The sequence below is a fragment of the Podarcis filfolensis genome, assembly GCF_964270895.1.
Source record: "Podarcis filfolensis genome assembly, chromosome: 5".
Taxonomy (NCBI): domain Eukaryota; kingdom Metazoa; phylum Chordata; class Lepidosauria; order Squamata; family Lacertidae; genus Podarcis; species Podarcis filfolensis.
This window is the reverse complement of record NC_139608.1, coordinates 66,046,315-66,061,283: the sequence shown is the minus strand read 5'-3', so window position 1 is coordinate 66,061,283 and position 14,969 is coordinate 66,046,315. Positions and strand designations below refer to the sequence as shown.

At 39.4% G+C, this 14,969-nt stretch overlaps 1 protein-coding gene across 27 annotated transcripts in view; it reads left to right on the top strand.

Annotated features, from left to right (window-relative positions):
* The window catches only part of PCDH15 (protocadherin related 15), a 633,377-nt gene that overhangs the window by 562,914 nt on the left and 55,494 nt on the right, over nt 1–14,969 (top strand). For all 27 annotated transcript variants that reach the window (XM_083614042.1, XM_083614038.1, XM_083614050.1 and 24 more), the window contains one exon: nt 875–1,002. In XM_083614042.1, the coding sequence (XP_083470168.1) occupies nt 875–1,002 (128 nt within the window). The remainder of the gene's footprint in view (nt 1–874; nt 1,003–14,969) is intronic.

Below are 14,969 nucleotides of genomic sequence, written 5' to 3'. Positions count from 1 at the left end.
AGTCTATGCATTGATGATGATAGAGTTCGTAGCCATATCGTTCAACCTGCTACCTTGCTATATTATGAGACAAAATTTCCCATTCCTAAGAGATGCCTCCCAAGACTTCATATGACAGAGAGTCATAAATACATGCTGTGACTAGTCCCACATCAATCTCTTTGCTTTGTCTCGCTAAACACAAACCCCACAAATCCTACCTCCTTGTTTCTTCTTCCACTCAATAATGGCTTCACCTTTACCAATTTGCTACCCTGCCCTCACTCCTTGTTGTGAAATGGTCTCTGTGTGATTAACAACCCAGCCATGTGAAATTCTAGTCTGTTTTCAGAATGAACTGCAGTCACTGCAATATCAGTGCCCTGTCACGACTGCTGGCTCATTTTGGAGGAAAGGTGGGGTATACATTTAATAAATAATAATCATGTGCCACATCAGTAAAATATTGTGGCCCTTGAAGTATGGATCTGTGCAATTGCAGCAGGCAATAACTACCACGACCATGCTCATATGCGGGGCAGTGATACCACCCAAAGTCATTCTGGAGCTAAAGAAAAGGACAAAGGAACACTTCACCTAAATGCCGTTGTGGGTATCATAGCAGCTACAACTTCAAAACTCCATGCAGTTGAGGAACCATTATATAATGGAGTTGCATAGGCCAGCAAGTCTCACACAGAATACCATTTTAGCAACGTCGGCAGCAAGCCACTCTATGCAATGTGCACAGTGTACCTCTGCAGGCCTTTAAGATCAGGGCATTAATGCTACAAATTAATTTCCTTCCATTATGTGTCTCTTTTCAGAAATGCTGATAACTTAAAAGCACTCAGTGTGTAGCCAAATTCTTCTAATTCCTTGTGTTTTATTTTAGGTAATACTGCCAAGGTGTTCATTGAAGTACAGGATGAAAATGACCATGCTCCTGTCTTCACAAGAAAGCAATACATAGGAGGCGTGTCTGAAGATGCTAGAATGTTTGCTTCCGTGATGAAAGTGAAGGTGAGAATTAAACAAGCACATGGCTGAGGTCCAGAGTCCTGTATCTTGGATGTCTAAATATTATATGTTCATTTGGATGTCCTCAAAAGGTGCAACTATGTAAAGCAAATCCACCTGCCTATTCTAACACTTAGCTTCGAGTCTATCAGAATGCGAAGATGCCATTTGGTATGTATACAAATATTTTGTTATTTATGGGTTTTAAGGTTTGCTTGTGAAAAGAAATTTCAGAACTGATTCAATATATAATTATTTATAATTCCTAAATAATGAATTATAGCTATTCATTTATACTTACTATAATAATATATTATTATAGTATTATTATAGTATAGTATAATTAATACCATAATAATACTTTTTAAAGGCATGCTTATGTGTCAGTCCTGATAGTCCATGCATATGCGCAGAGAGGAGGTGCTAGGATTTTGGTACTGGCATGAGATTATAACTGGTGGGCATGGGCTAGCCCATGGGAAATTGCAGCTCCAATGCAGCAGCGGCTGCCACTACTGTTACATTGACTTGTCCTTTCTTATAGTTCCACATAGAAGCACTTGCCCTGGTGTCTTTCGTGGCAGCGGTGAGATAGGCACCAGAGGCATGGCAAAGAGTTTGAACAGCTGTCCCCAGTCTAGGAGCTTTTCTTTCCACCATCTTGTGATCCCTGAAGGAAAAGCACTTTTCAGATACCAATACTGAATCATAAAATTAAAATTAAAATAAGGCTTTAATCCAAGCATCCATACTTGCATGTTAACACCATCAAAATCAGTAAGAGTTGCTTCAGAGAAGATGGCATGGATCCCAAGAACCATGAATGCAGTTAATTTCATGGAAAGGGATTTTCTTATCCCTGACTCCCCTCCTTCTCCCTCTACAGCCATCTTTACCCTTGAAAAGCCTCTCCAGAGAGTTGAAAATATCACAGGGGATATTGGGGAAGGGGGTGGGTCCGAATTGGGCAGAGGTCCTTTCCACTAAGGCAGTTATCTAAAAATATTTTTTTACTATTTTTCTATACATGTAAAAGCATAAAATTGACCTAAAATCAGATTCACTACTTGATGTTCGTATACATTTTAAAAACTTGTATACCAGGGTGTTGCATTTGAAGGGAGTAGGGGGAAAGATAATGGGGAAAGTACCATATAAGCAAGTATGTTTATGAAGAGATTACATGTGACTAGAATACACTTATGTGTGTCCTTTTCTATCTTCCTCATCTTGCATTTTGTGCAGTCAACATGGGGAAGAATCTAAATTGCTGACAGGTTTGTTGAAAAGTGTCCATGGATGCCTGGCCTACCAAGAATTCTCTTATTTGGACCTGATTTAGGGAGCTAGAAATCTAATGGAGAATGACAGCAGTTTATTAAAGAGGCCCATTATTTTCCCTCAAGGTAGTTCGTCATAATGTTAACTCAGAGGTATTATGGTTAGGTTAAGATTTAGAGGAGGGGAAGAAGTAAGCTCTCATCATTCATATTTTCTCACTGTCTCTGACAGTAGCAGCAGGAGACAGGAGGCCTATTGGGAGGAAATCTACATCCAGGAAAGCAAACCCTGAAATCAGAAAGGCTAAGCAGGAATCATTATAGCTTAAGAAGTGGGCAGAGGATATTAGTAGTACTTGATTATCCATAAATGTGCTATAGAAATGTACAATCACTGGATTGACTATAGTCAGAAGAATAAAAGTGCTCGTATCACAGAGAATTAAACTACTGTTGTAATTTCTATTTACAGCCAGTCTGTAGTTATAATTAGTTGCCATAAAGAAACCCATCAGTTCCGTCCTCTTGCTCACCAATGTAAAAAGAATGAAGGCATTTCTTATCCACAGAAATGTGTTCCATTAACAAGAGATGGTTGAGCCAAATTTGGCTGAATTCGATTGCAGCCCTATACATGATTCAGTTCAGTGGAACTTACATCTGAGTAGACATGCATAGAATTGCACTATTCATTAGTAAAAGCCGAGCTATCATCTCATATGTCACAAATGTGGGCATCTTACTATAGTGGGTTTTGTTTCTTTGTTTGTTTTATTTTAGATTTATGACTGCTTCTTTCTGTATCTAACTGTCACCCAACTTTCTTTTTAACCCTAAAATAATGACATTGATTATGACCACGTCATGCCTCTGATGTTGGCCACTGTATCATCTACTGCTTTATACCATTTAATACCAGTTGCTGAGTACCACAAGTGAGGAGAGCACTATTACACACAGGTCCTACTTGTGGGATACCCATAGGCATTTAGTTGGCCATTGTGAGTACAAAATGCTGGATTAGGTGAGCCTCTTATGTTCTGTCTAATTTTTGACCTCTTACATCTGACCTTCCACATTTTGCCTTATAGACTTTTACAGAATTTAGCACTCTAATCCTAAATTTGTTTACCAAAGGAATAAACCCTTCTGAGCTCAGTGAGACTCACTTTTGAATAACCATTCTTAAAATTGCAAGTAAATAATCCAAAATATAGGTTGACTTTATTCCATCCCAGAAGCCATTATAGTAAAAAGAGAGAGAGATTTTGACTCAACCATTGAAACAGCAATCACAAAACAACCTTAACTGTACATATATTCCATGTTTATACAAAAAATCATCATACACATCCATTATGTAGGGAAAAGAAGATCAATTTACTTGATCCATGAAGTGCATTTTCCAAGTTGATTGACTTTTACCCCTTCCAAACAGTAAGTCTTTTAGAATGAATGTAAATGAAAGTTGTATCGGTACCTTTTCCAAAGAATTGTCTCTCTAGATAGGCAGCAAGAAAGTACAGAACAACTAAATCTGCAGGTTACATAAAATCATGAAATGAATAACAACCCTGCAGTTTATTTCTCCTTCACTATTGCATAACATTACAAGGCAGCAAATGAAAAGAAAGCAAAAAGTAACTATAAAATACCCTGCCATGTTTATGTGTCTAGACATAAGTTAAGTTTTATGTAACTAGACTACAAAAATAGTGTTCTCAGAAATGGAAAAGGGCACTTCTGGCTTAAAATTTCTTTAAAGTTCTACATTGTAATTTAGGATTCTGAAGTTCATAATTGTCCTCATTAAATTGGAGAAAGCAGTATGCTTAAAATCAAGTCAAGCCTTCTCAACCAATGTCACTTTGACCCTGAAGTTTAAAAATTGCATTAAAACCAGTATCAAAGAAATTCATTGCATACTTATAGTTAGTTTTGAAGATGCTTGCATTTGAATGTAAAAGCAAGTCATGCCATTGTAAATTTAACAGCAAAGATCATTAAATGTGCACTCTTTAAAATAAGATGTAAGGGGAAAGGTACTTGATCTTTTAATGCGCAAGAGGGATGCTCCAAAACTTTGCTGACGTATGGATGTTTCCTTCTTATTGCTATTACTAGGAGTTTCTCAGCAGTAAAACAGCAGGTCATTGACAATGATAAATCTAAGCAAAAAAAACGAATACAACCAATTAGGAAATATAGGCATTGCCACAAATTTGTGGGGAGTTTAAACTCTTCCAAAGCTTGCATATAGTGCATTCTGAATAGAGCTGTTAACCCTCAGTTGGGATATATATTCATTTAGGAAAAAGAAATGATAAAATACAGTTAGTCTAGAAGTGCCTTCTGTTGAATTTCTGCAGATGAATTTTATTTAATTGATGAAAGTTAGATCACAAATCTTGAAGTAATTATTTGTACTGATTAAGATTTGCCTTCCATAATTATTATTTTTTAAATCATACTTCACAACAGGTAAAACATCTCTGCATTCAAACATAGAAACATAGCAAGTAAAAGTATTCACAGATACGGCAATCATCACTAGTATTTTATCAGGGTAACGGAGGCACAGGAGCCACTTTTGCAGTGTTGTTAGCCTGGGAAATGAGACTCAGTGTGGCACTGGATATTCAGATCTGTAGGAATTTAGCATACTGAGTTAAATGCCTGTTTCTAAAATGCCTGTCTCTTGTTGCATGGCTATTTTACTTCAAGTTAAAAAGTTGCAAGAACTTCTTTATTCTTGAAGTAGGCAGTATTATGATGAATGCACAAGGGAGATCTGCTGAGTAAGAAGGTATTATTTTTACATTGTCTGTTTTCTAGTAGATTTGTACTTTGGAGACTCATGAAAGTATATAAAAAAAAGCCAAACAGAGATCAAGAAACCCAGAATTAAAGGGGACTGGGAAGGAACAATACAAAGCGAGGTGACACACTGAAGAAGTAAAACCATTAATAATGAAGGGCGGTATGAAAGACAAATGGAGGCTGTAGCTGCCTTACCTGAGAAAAGGAATGAGGGTGCATTGTGTGATTCATGACCCTTGCTGGGAATTTTAGGGGCAAAGGATGGACTGGGTTTAAGAAAAATGTCCAGTATATAGAGTGGCAACTGGCAAAAAAAAAAGCAGGGGGAAAAGAATGCTTGGAGACAAAAAAGTATTCTGGAAGAAATTGTAGCAGCTTGGAACAAAAGCAGCTGAGCATGTGGCGCAAGTATCCAGGAAGCAATAGAATTCCTATGCAGACAAGCCAAAGCTCAAACAGGACACGGCAGTAGAGAGTATTGCCATTGGTAAAAGACAAAAGGTCAGGTTTCTGCCATCCATGAATTAGTCAGCCTGGACACTTCTTACTTCCTTCCTGAAAAGCCCCAAGTCACCAGACCAGATACCACCATCAGCTCCACAGTTCCAACTTGCAACCCCAAATTCCAGAGGGGAAATCACAAAGACACAAGGCTCCTCCAAACCACCTTTCTGTTGAGCATCTATGATTACTTGTCTTCATGATGCTTTTCAGGTAAAGGTAAAGGGACCCCTGACCATTAGGTCCAGTCGTGGCCAACTCTGGGGTTGCAGCGCTCATCTCGCTTTATTGGCCGAGGGAGCCGGTGTACAGCCAGCATGACTAAGCCGCTTCTGGCGAACCAGAGCAGCACACAGAAACACTGTTTACCTTCCTGCCGGAGCGGTACCTATTTATCTACTTGCACTTTGACGTGCTTTTGAACTGCTAGGTTGGCAGGAGCAGGGACCGAGCAACGGGAGCTCACCCCGTCATGGAGATTTGAACCGCTAACCTTCTGATCAGCAAGTCCTAGGCTCTGTGGTTTAACCCACAGCGCCACCCGTGTCCCTGCTTTTCAGGTAGTCATATGCAATTCTGCTTTCAAGGGGAAGAAGAGAAAACTGTGTTGCAAACGAAGCTACAATGTTGGAAACAGCCCTGAATTCTGAGTAAACACACTTAAAAGTGCCCTGTAAGTCACTGAATAAATTTTAATTGAAAAGCACTATAAAATGTTCTGAATCAATTTCTTGCATTTTTCTTTTGTATTTAGTTACCCCTCTATCACTCAGCTTGGAGTAAAAAGTTTGGGTCTTTTTGGTATGGAATGCATTTCAAGTTTTAAAGTGTGTAATTTATACGAAGTTAAACAGACAAGCTCTTTAGGCTTGTGCACACTTCAAGTCAGTATAAACAATTTTCACTATAATTAGTGTCACTTTAATAGTCCTGGATGATTTAGTTATTGTAGTTATTAAGTTTTCGGGTAGCAATTTATGTGCATCATATCAAATGTGCCACAGCTGCATGCTTGTAAATTGATCTTCACTTGCCACAGATGTGTATGTGTCTGTTTTGTCACAAATTCATGAAAAATGACTTCAGTCTGATGAGCAATAATCTAAGTAGAAATTAATCCCTGAAGTTTTTAATCCTAAAAATTGTTATATAGCCTTAATGTTTGTGCAATAATTGTAGGCCCCTATTTGTCACATATAAATATAATAACGAACCAGAAATACAGCTCTTTGTATAGCATTATTTAATCTCTCCTGCTAAATATTATTTGAACTAAGCAAAGAAACAAAAATCATCAACAAGTGCAATTAAATTAAAATGGAACAAAAATAAAACAGGGGGGTTGTTATGTTTGAGTATAAAATGAAAGTAGATCTGTTATGTCCTTGTTGTGTCTTTTAGTGGCGCAAATTTGACCACAGGTCTAATACTGATTATTCAGTTTATTTTTTGATAAAGACATCAAAGGGAAGAAGTGAAAACAATGCCTTAGGAAAATGTTCTTTGTACAAAATAAAAATAAAATTGGGAAGGCTCATAGGAGCCAACTCCTGGGAGCTGTGGGGGGTGGGCTCCCCCAAAGTTGGTGGACATTCCCATTCAAATAGTGTGTGCACACTGTGTCATGTGATCAATTATGTGGGATGGGGCTTACCTGGGCTCCCACAATATTTTATTCAAGTTGGACCCCTGGGAAGGCTACAGAAACTACCTTGTTCAAAATTCTTAAAATAATTTCACAAGCAATATTAATAGTTGTGAAATATATTTTGCCTTTGTAATCTGAATCTGAAATTAATTATGGGGGGGTGAATTTGTAAGAAACTCTGCAGGCAGTTGTCTTCTTCATCACAAGCAATATTATTGTTCCTTGGATATCATAAAGGTATTGGAGACCCCATACCCCTCAGAGAGGTACAGTTTCCAGAGTGGTTTAACAATCAATCCCTCTTCTAGAGAACTCTGAGAATTGTAACTCTCTCGTGGGGGAATATAATATCTTGATCAGGAGGGAGAGAGAGGAACATTTTCTGGCCAGAAGGCCAGATCTTGATCTCCCCACCCCTGGCAGGCCAAATCTGATTGTCAGGATTGGAAGCACAGTGCTGGGGCTGTTTGAAAGCCCTTTTGCAAACAGCTCTGCAATCCAGAGGTTCAAAGGGCAGATTTTAACATTAGTTTCAAATGGAAACTGTTTGCCAGTCCTGGAGCAAAGCATACTTCCAGCACCCATCAGCACCTTGCTTCAGCAAAGAAAAAATTGGGATGTCACCTTAAGCTCCTGATAGCTCCTTTGAAGTCCTGTTGTTGCCTGCCTCATGCCTGGTATCCTGTGTGATGACAAGTGTAGGACCCATGGGTGTGACTTACCCAGATACAGACTTGCAGGTCAAGTGCGGAGGCCTAGTAGCCAGGGTGCCCCACCCTGATATTGAGATAGAGATTTGCTATAAAAAGTCAGTCATCAACAGAACAAGTTGCTTTAGAATTCTATCTATCTTTTCTTGACAACCTTTGTTATAATTCCATTTCTTTAAAAATTTCACATTAGAACAGCTGTTCCTTTTTTACTATCATTCTAAGGCCAAATGTTACACCATGCATTTTTGTAGCGAATAAGTAAATTAAATATAAACCAGCAATAATTGCAGCTATTAATCTATGGGATTTGAAGCCTGAGATTTACCTAATATGATATGATTTTAGTGTTTTGCATATCAATTGTGTTTTCACATACCTTTTGTTTCCCTCCACATTATTTAGTCCTATCTCTTCACTCTTCTCAACGCCTTAATTTTGCTCTAAAAAGAATAATTAACACATGTTATCTTGTGGGTGATTAATTAAAGGAGTGAGCTTTCAGTTCAATACTGTTGTCATGTTGCTTCACTGCTTTCCTGAGTGTTAACATCTGGTTATAACATGGCATACTGGCATTGTTTAATTTTTGCCCAGTTTTTTTATATATCATTTCTCCTGACCTCACAAGGCGTAACGGGAAACCAAAATATGTTCTTTATATTATTCCGTTATTACGTCGAAAAAAAGGCACTAGTTTTCTCAAACCTAGGGCTGCCGTATTTCAAAGAGGGAAAATCTGGACACAAAAGTTATCAAGGTGTTGGGTTTGGGTTTTTTGCAAAATCTCAACAACAAAAAATGAAGTTTTTAAGCCAAGTCCAGATTTCCCTGGACATTAAAGAGATTTCCACCCAGGGGCGCTGTTTCCAATGGATGGCAGCCCTAGTCAAACCGTATCCCTGGCAACTCTAAGGTTCCAATTTGAGACTCATCAGTAGCCTTGGGTTCATCTTATGCCCTTGCACAGGTGAGGAGCAGGCCTGATTATACTAGGATTGTGGTGGTAGCTTGCAAGTAGTGGTGAGTGGACAGTGGTTCAGCTGCATCATGGCCAGGGAAGGCCACACCCCAGGAGCCAGTCAGTGGCACCGGTGGGCTCTAAGGGCAGGGAGCACACCAGAGGGATAAATGGGTTTCCTTCTGCACCATAATTGTGGATCTGATTCCGGGGCTTTGGGATTGCTGTCACCAGTCTCCCCCGCTCACCCTCCCTATATTAGATGGTTTTAATTATTGTTATGGACAGGTGTTGCCCATATGTATTAAACACAGAGAGAGAGAGATGGAAAGTAAGCCATGGGACTAGCTCTCCATGAAAATGCAAAAGTGTACAGTCTCCCCAATTTGGTATAATAAGCAAATCGCAGCAGAGGAATGGGTAGCAGGGCATAGATGTGACCAAATGTAGTCATGTGTATTTCCATTTTGTTATAATTTGGAGTGAAAGTGGCAGTGGCTGAACAAAAAGGCAGTATTGTTTTAAAAGAGAGGAATTGCAGGATATAGTAGAAATACCACATTTTGAACTTTGAGCTAGGCTTCTAAGACACTTTTAAGAAGCTATAGCTTCATGAAATACTTTCTGATTTTGCAATAAAAATGATATCAAAAAGTTAAGGGGTGATACAGTTTGTCTATGTCACTTTAGTAATGCATTGCACAATTATTTTGCTTTTATTGAGTCTGTGAGGACTACTGTACTGACCCATCACCTTACCTTCTCTGTGGACTCAGCAAAATGTTGCTCAGGGCCTGAAGACTGCTGAAAATTTATCATTTTATTAGCAGTGACGGCCATCAGTTGCTAACCATTTCTTTTTCTCCTTTTAAGAAAGCAAGCTTGAGTCAAACTAGCTACTTAAAGAAAGGAGGGGGACGGATAAACTCTCATCAGTCCTTTTGTGCATTGCAGCCTTCCTCACAGGGTCATTCTTAATTTTAGTTCTAATATACTGAAGGGGCTCATAAAACGAATAGGCTTTCCTAGTCAACATTAGCTCCACTAAAGCAGATGGCAAATTCAGATGTTTCCAATCACAGTTTCCGGCAAAATATAATAGCTTTTAAAACAAGATCACTTTTCTCCCTGCAGGAACTGACAGCTTGATGTATATTTTCAGTTTTAAAAGCTACATCTGCTGTCCCAGCATTTTTAACACTTTGACATTAGTGCCTTGTCTCACACATATAGTTGTGCGTAAATTTGTTCCCACATTTAGATGTTCTTTATACTCTTCTTTTTGCCTTGCTTTGACCCCAGTTAAAATACCACTTGTTTCCATCATTGTATTGTGACTATCTTGGTTGTCCTGATAGGTGGTTTTCCGGCTATAAATTCCCGATAACTTCTTCTTCTTTTGAGTAATCTTATTGATCCACAAGGATGACTCATCTACAAGTGTATGTCCTCCAAGAGCAAAAACTAAACACATCCTTATAAGCTTCCATGCTAATACAGTATATGTATTTTACAATAAGTGTCTGGATGGTATTTACTACTTTCAAATTCTGAGTTCCACATGCTCACCTTGTTTCAACGCTGCTGAGATTAGGTTTCTCCCACCCCTGCATTATAAAGAGAACATTGGAACCTGCTGTATCTACAGGTTGAAAGTAAGAGTAGTATTGGAGACGTGCTTTGTGTTCTTGGATGTTTGCTTCACTGAGACATGATTCAGGCAGCCACATAAAGGTTTCTGGCCATGTAGGATTGGGTAATGGCAACATGGGGCCCTAAAACATCAGTGGCTTAAAGCCCAAGTACATAGAGGCATTTCCACATTATCATATGTTTTATGTGCATTTATATTAGGGGTGCGCATGTCCAACGTTCAAGAGACTGCGATCTACTCCCACTATAAAGAAACTGGCAGTGATCTAGCTTTTTTGGGAGGGGGGAAGGGGTCAGGATCCCGCGGTCGACCGTGATCGACCAAGGACCACCCCCCCAAGATCGACCTGTAGATCGCGATCAAACTGTTGGACATCCTAGAACTATAAGATTCAGTTCAGACCCCAATTTGGCACATCAGAAAACAGTCCAAAGCACTTGGGAGGTTGCCCAGTTCAACTTGAGATCTAAGTCCTGATCTACTTTGGCAAAGCAAGCAAGCAAACAAGGCTTTGTCTCCCCTCTTCACCCACTGCAATTTACTATTGGGACTTCTTTAAAAAGCTATAACTTTTCTCCCTTTTGGTAGAAGTAGATGAATGTTGCAGCCATACTAGCCCCTCAGGAACAGATTAAGCCTGCCAAATAAGTCCAGGGGTATTACAGTGGATACATTGGAAGTTATTGTGTGTGTTTTTAAATGAAATGTCTATAACTTCCCCCTCCCAGCAGAATTGCATAAAATTTGTAGGCATAGTAGTCCTTCCTTGTAAGATGAAGCCTGGCAAATTTCAAAAGTATAGCTGCTTTGTTTTTCTGACAAGGGCAGCATTCACTGTTTTGTGGTTGATGAGTCTTTCCTAATCTAGTGTTTTGTGGGCAATTGGCCCTTCTCCCAGCCATGCTGTTTAATATACCTTACTCTTTCCCTTATACAAAGGCTAGCATCGCTAGGTTCACTTTTATCAGACACTTGTCTGTAGTTGGGGAGAGGGGTCACATGGCTATGGGACGTTGACATTTTTAAACACAAACCAAGCCAATACCTATGTAACCTTCCCAATTCCTAAGCATGGCTGAAGAAGTGGGCCACAGGATCACATGCTCCTCTCCTCTGGCCTCTTCCCTTTCTGACATAAATTCACCTCATCCTCTCCCTTGCCACTGAAAACTTTGGATATCAGTTCCCACCTTAGGCATGTCTAATACTTACCAGGTTTTGAAATTAACCAATAAAAAAAGATGGGGATCATTTCATCAGCACTAGCCCCCCTTTGTTAGCCTACACATGGCGTTGTTTGTTTCAGTTGACAACCCACACAGCCTGGTTGCACATATGGATTAGTTTTACAACAGTCTGTATTTTAGAAGATGCATCGCAGGGCAAAAAACAGCAGAAACAGAAGCACATTCCATCTATGCTTCGGTCCACTGCCACTTCTCTTTCATCTTGACAATTCGGTGATTAGGTCCTGATTGATTGCATGTCTATGCAAACAGTGTTAGTAGATCGGTTTTCATTATTTGGAACACTTGGTTAAAGATGCCATATCTTCAAGAGATAATTGCCGATGAATTGAGTTAATCTAATGACAGTGGCTGCAATCCAGAATGTCCCATTAGGCCATTTGTCAGCACTTCTGCACATGTGGTAAATGGGCACACTCCCCCCCCCCCCGTTTGAAACTCTTCATGCTGTGTCAAAGGCTGTTCCTGAAGTTTATCCAAGTTTTGCAAGCAGTTTATTGAATGATGCGGAGGCTGGAAAGTTATCAAACATGCTTTAAAATGTCTGGATGGTGTGTGTTTTTTTGAGCAGCTGGCCACTAAAGGTTGATGGAAGGCATACCTCGGGAGGAGGGAGTTCCGACCTGGGGTGTCACTACTGAAAAAGCCATCTCCTTTGTCATAATAAATGTCACCTGTGATAGAGGTGGTGCTTCAAAAAGGTCATTGGTAAATGATTATTTGTATGTGGCAGGCTGATCTGGGAGGAGATTTTCCTTCAACTAATATGCTAGCTGGGACTGATGGTACTTGTAGTCCAAATCTCAGGAAGGTCCCAGGATGGTGAAAGCTGATTTAAATTCCAGTTAGTGTACAAATCAGAATCTGAAATCCTGATTTGATACCGGTTTGTTCTTGCTAGATAGAGTTCAAACAAACCACAGTTCCCAGAGTTTAGATATAGTGGGGAAATATTGCTTGTTTAAGATTAGAAGTGGAAGCTTTCAATTTATTCTTCTCAACTACAAAAGAAGAGGAGAGAGGAGGCTTACCAGAGCTCATTCGCCTAATGAGAGATCATGGGCTGTACACAGCACCCCTGATCCACCCTATGGCTATAATCCAATGGTCTTCAATCAGGCTAGTCCACCCTGGGACAACCTAAGGACCGCCCAGCCCTCCACAGATACAGTTCCAAATTAATTTGGTTATGGGGCTAATGCTTAATTAATGTTTTTAAAAAACCCAAGTAAACATACAGCTGGCATTGGGGCAGAGAAAGAAGACATGTCTCCTCCCCATCATGGGGGGAGGGGAATCAATTCTGCGGCATGTTCCATTACAAGAGGCTTCTTTCCCACCCCCACCCCCTTCTCACCCAAGCATTTCCCTTCATAGATGTGAACAAGAAGCCTATGATGAAGCTTTAGAAGGATTTGGTATTTTTAAGCACCTTTAAAACATGCCTCAGTTTGGCTATAAATTTGTGTCATGTGACAAAGACACATGAGAGCAGAAGCAGCAAAGCAGGCTGGGAAGTGCTGGGACTGCACAGTCATTTGGTCCTACTAAAGTTATTCAGGCCTAACTGCTAACTGTTGAGTCACTCTGATATGTGACTTAGTAGCCAGTTTCTCTTTTGTGCTCTCTGTAAGATGTCAGTGAAAGCCTGTCTGCTTCAGCTATGAACAGAGTCTGTATGTAATCTCAGTCAAACTGTTTGGAACCATGTTGTTTATGAAGAAGTTTGTTTTAATTTAGTAAAGCTTTTATTCTTTAAAACTCTGCATTATTAATTTACGTTGCGCGTCAATTTGCACCCGAAAGATAATGCTGCTCCTTATTTTGACAGTTGAGGTGAAGTCTGACACAGAGGACATATAATATTTCTCAACATTCATTCATAAAAGAATTGTGAAAACATCTGCGTATTTATGTCTGCCACATAAACAAAAGAAAATATATAATGCTATTAAGATCAACTGTATTCCTTTCTCTTTTCTGACAGGCATATCACTACCCTTGAGGTGTCATATATCTTCTCTTAATGAAGTGACAAAAATATTTACCTTCAGGACAAATTATAGGGCTAACGAGCTCCCTTCCCTTGTGTTAAAAAGGACTTGTGCTTGTTATGTCATTGGCTGAGCTTAGGGTTGCTCTGGTGGTCCCGAAACAGATAAACATTTATTTATTTTTACTAACGTTTAAAGATGTATTAGAAAACATGAGAAAAACCAATTGCAGACAAAACACATGATCATTTTTTAATAAATTGACTATTTGGGTCCAATATTTCTTTTACTATAGTGGAAAGTAGTCTTCATGTCAATCTTTTAATCAATTTTGAAACAAATGTTTCGAAAAGATTTTAAATCGGTATATGGTTTTAATTGTATCAGTGTTTAATTATTTTCACATAATCCCACCCCCCCACCCCCCGTTTTTAGTGGTTCTTGTTTTTATCTGTAAGCTGCCTTGGGTCCCGTCAGGGGGAAAGTGGGATAATCATCATCATCATCATCTTCTAGCTTGCTAACATTAATACACCATTCATTTCCCCCTCATAATGATAGTGTATGCAGTAAAAACATCAAACCTGTTTGTTTCCTTAATAGTGGTGTACCATAACTTTTCTTAAAAAATCTGTGCGAGTCAAACGGATGCTCTAGCCAAAACCCTTCATATTGTGGGAATGTTCAGGGGGTGCAGGATAGGATATATTGTGGGATTATATCCTAATCCAATTTGTGCTTACAAGTTCCCAAAATATCAGCAGAGTTTATAGACATTCCCCTTTAAGTTCGCAACGGTAACGCTTGCACAGGTTCGCTAGAACCTCTATAATAATTACTCTGGTAATTTCCCCTTTGTTCCCTCTTAAAATACAAGACACAACACAGTCTTTATAAAAGAGTTTACTCACGTTCTGTTCACAATATGATCCCAGAAGGCAGACAGACTTTAAAAAGTTACATACACTTAGAATCTATCTTATACGAAGATAGTTCTTATCTCCTCTCTTGGCTGGGAGCCAAGAGAGCATCCTTAGATGTTTCCTCATCGAAGGAAGATGGCAGAGAGAGAGGCAAGAGAGAGAGAGATGGCTGCCTGCCCTGTGCTTTTATCATTTACCTGCACAGGTGAGGCCACACCCACCTCTGGTCACA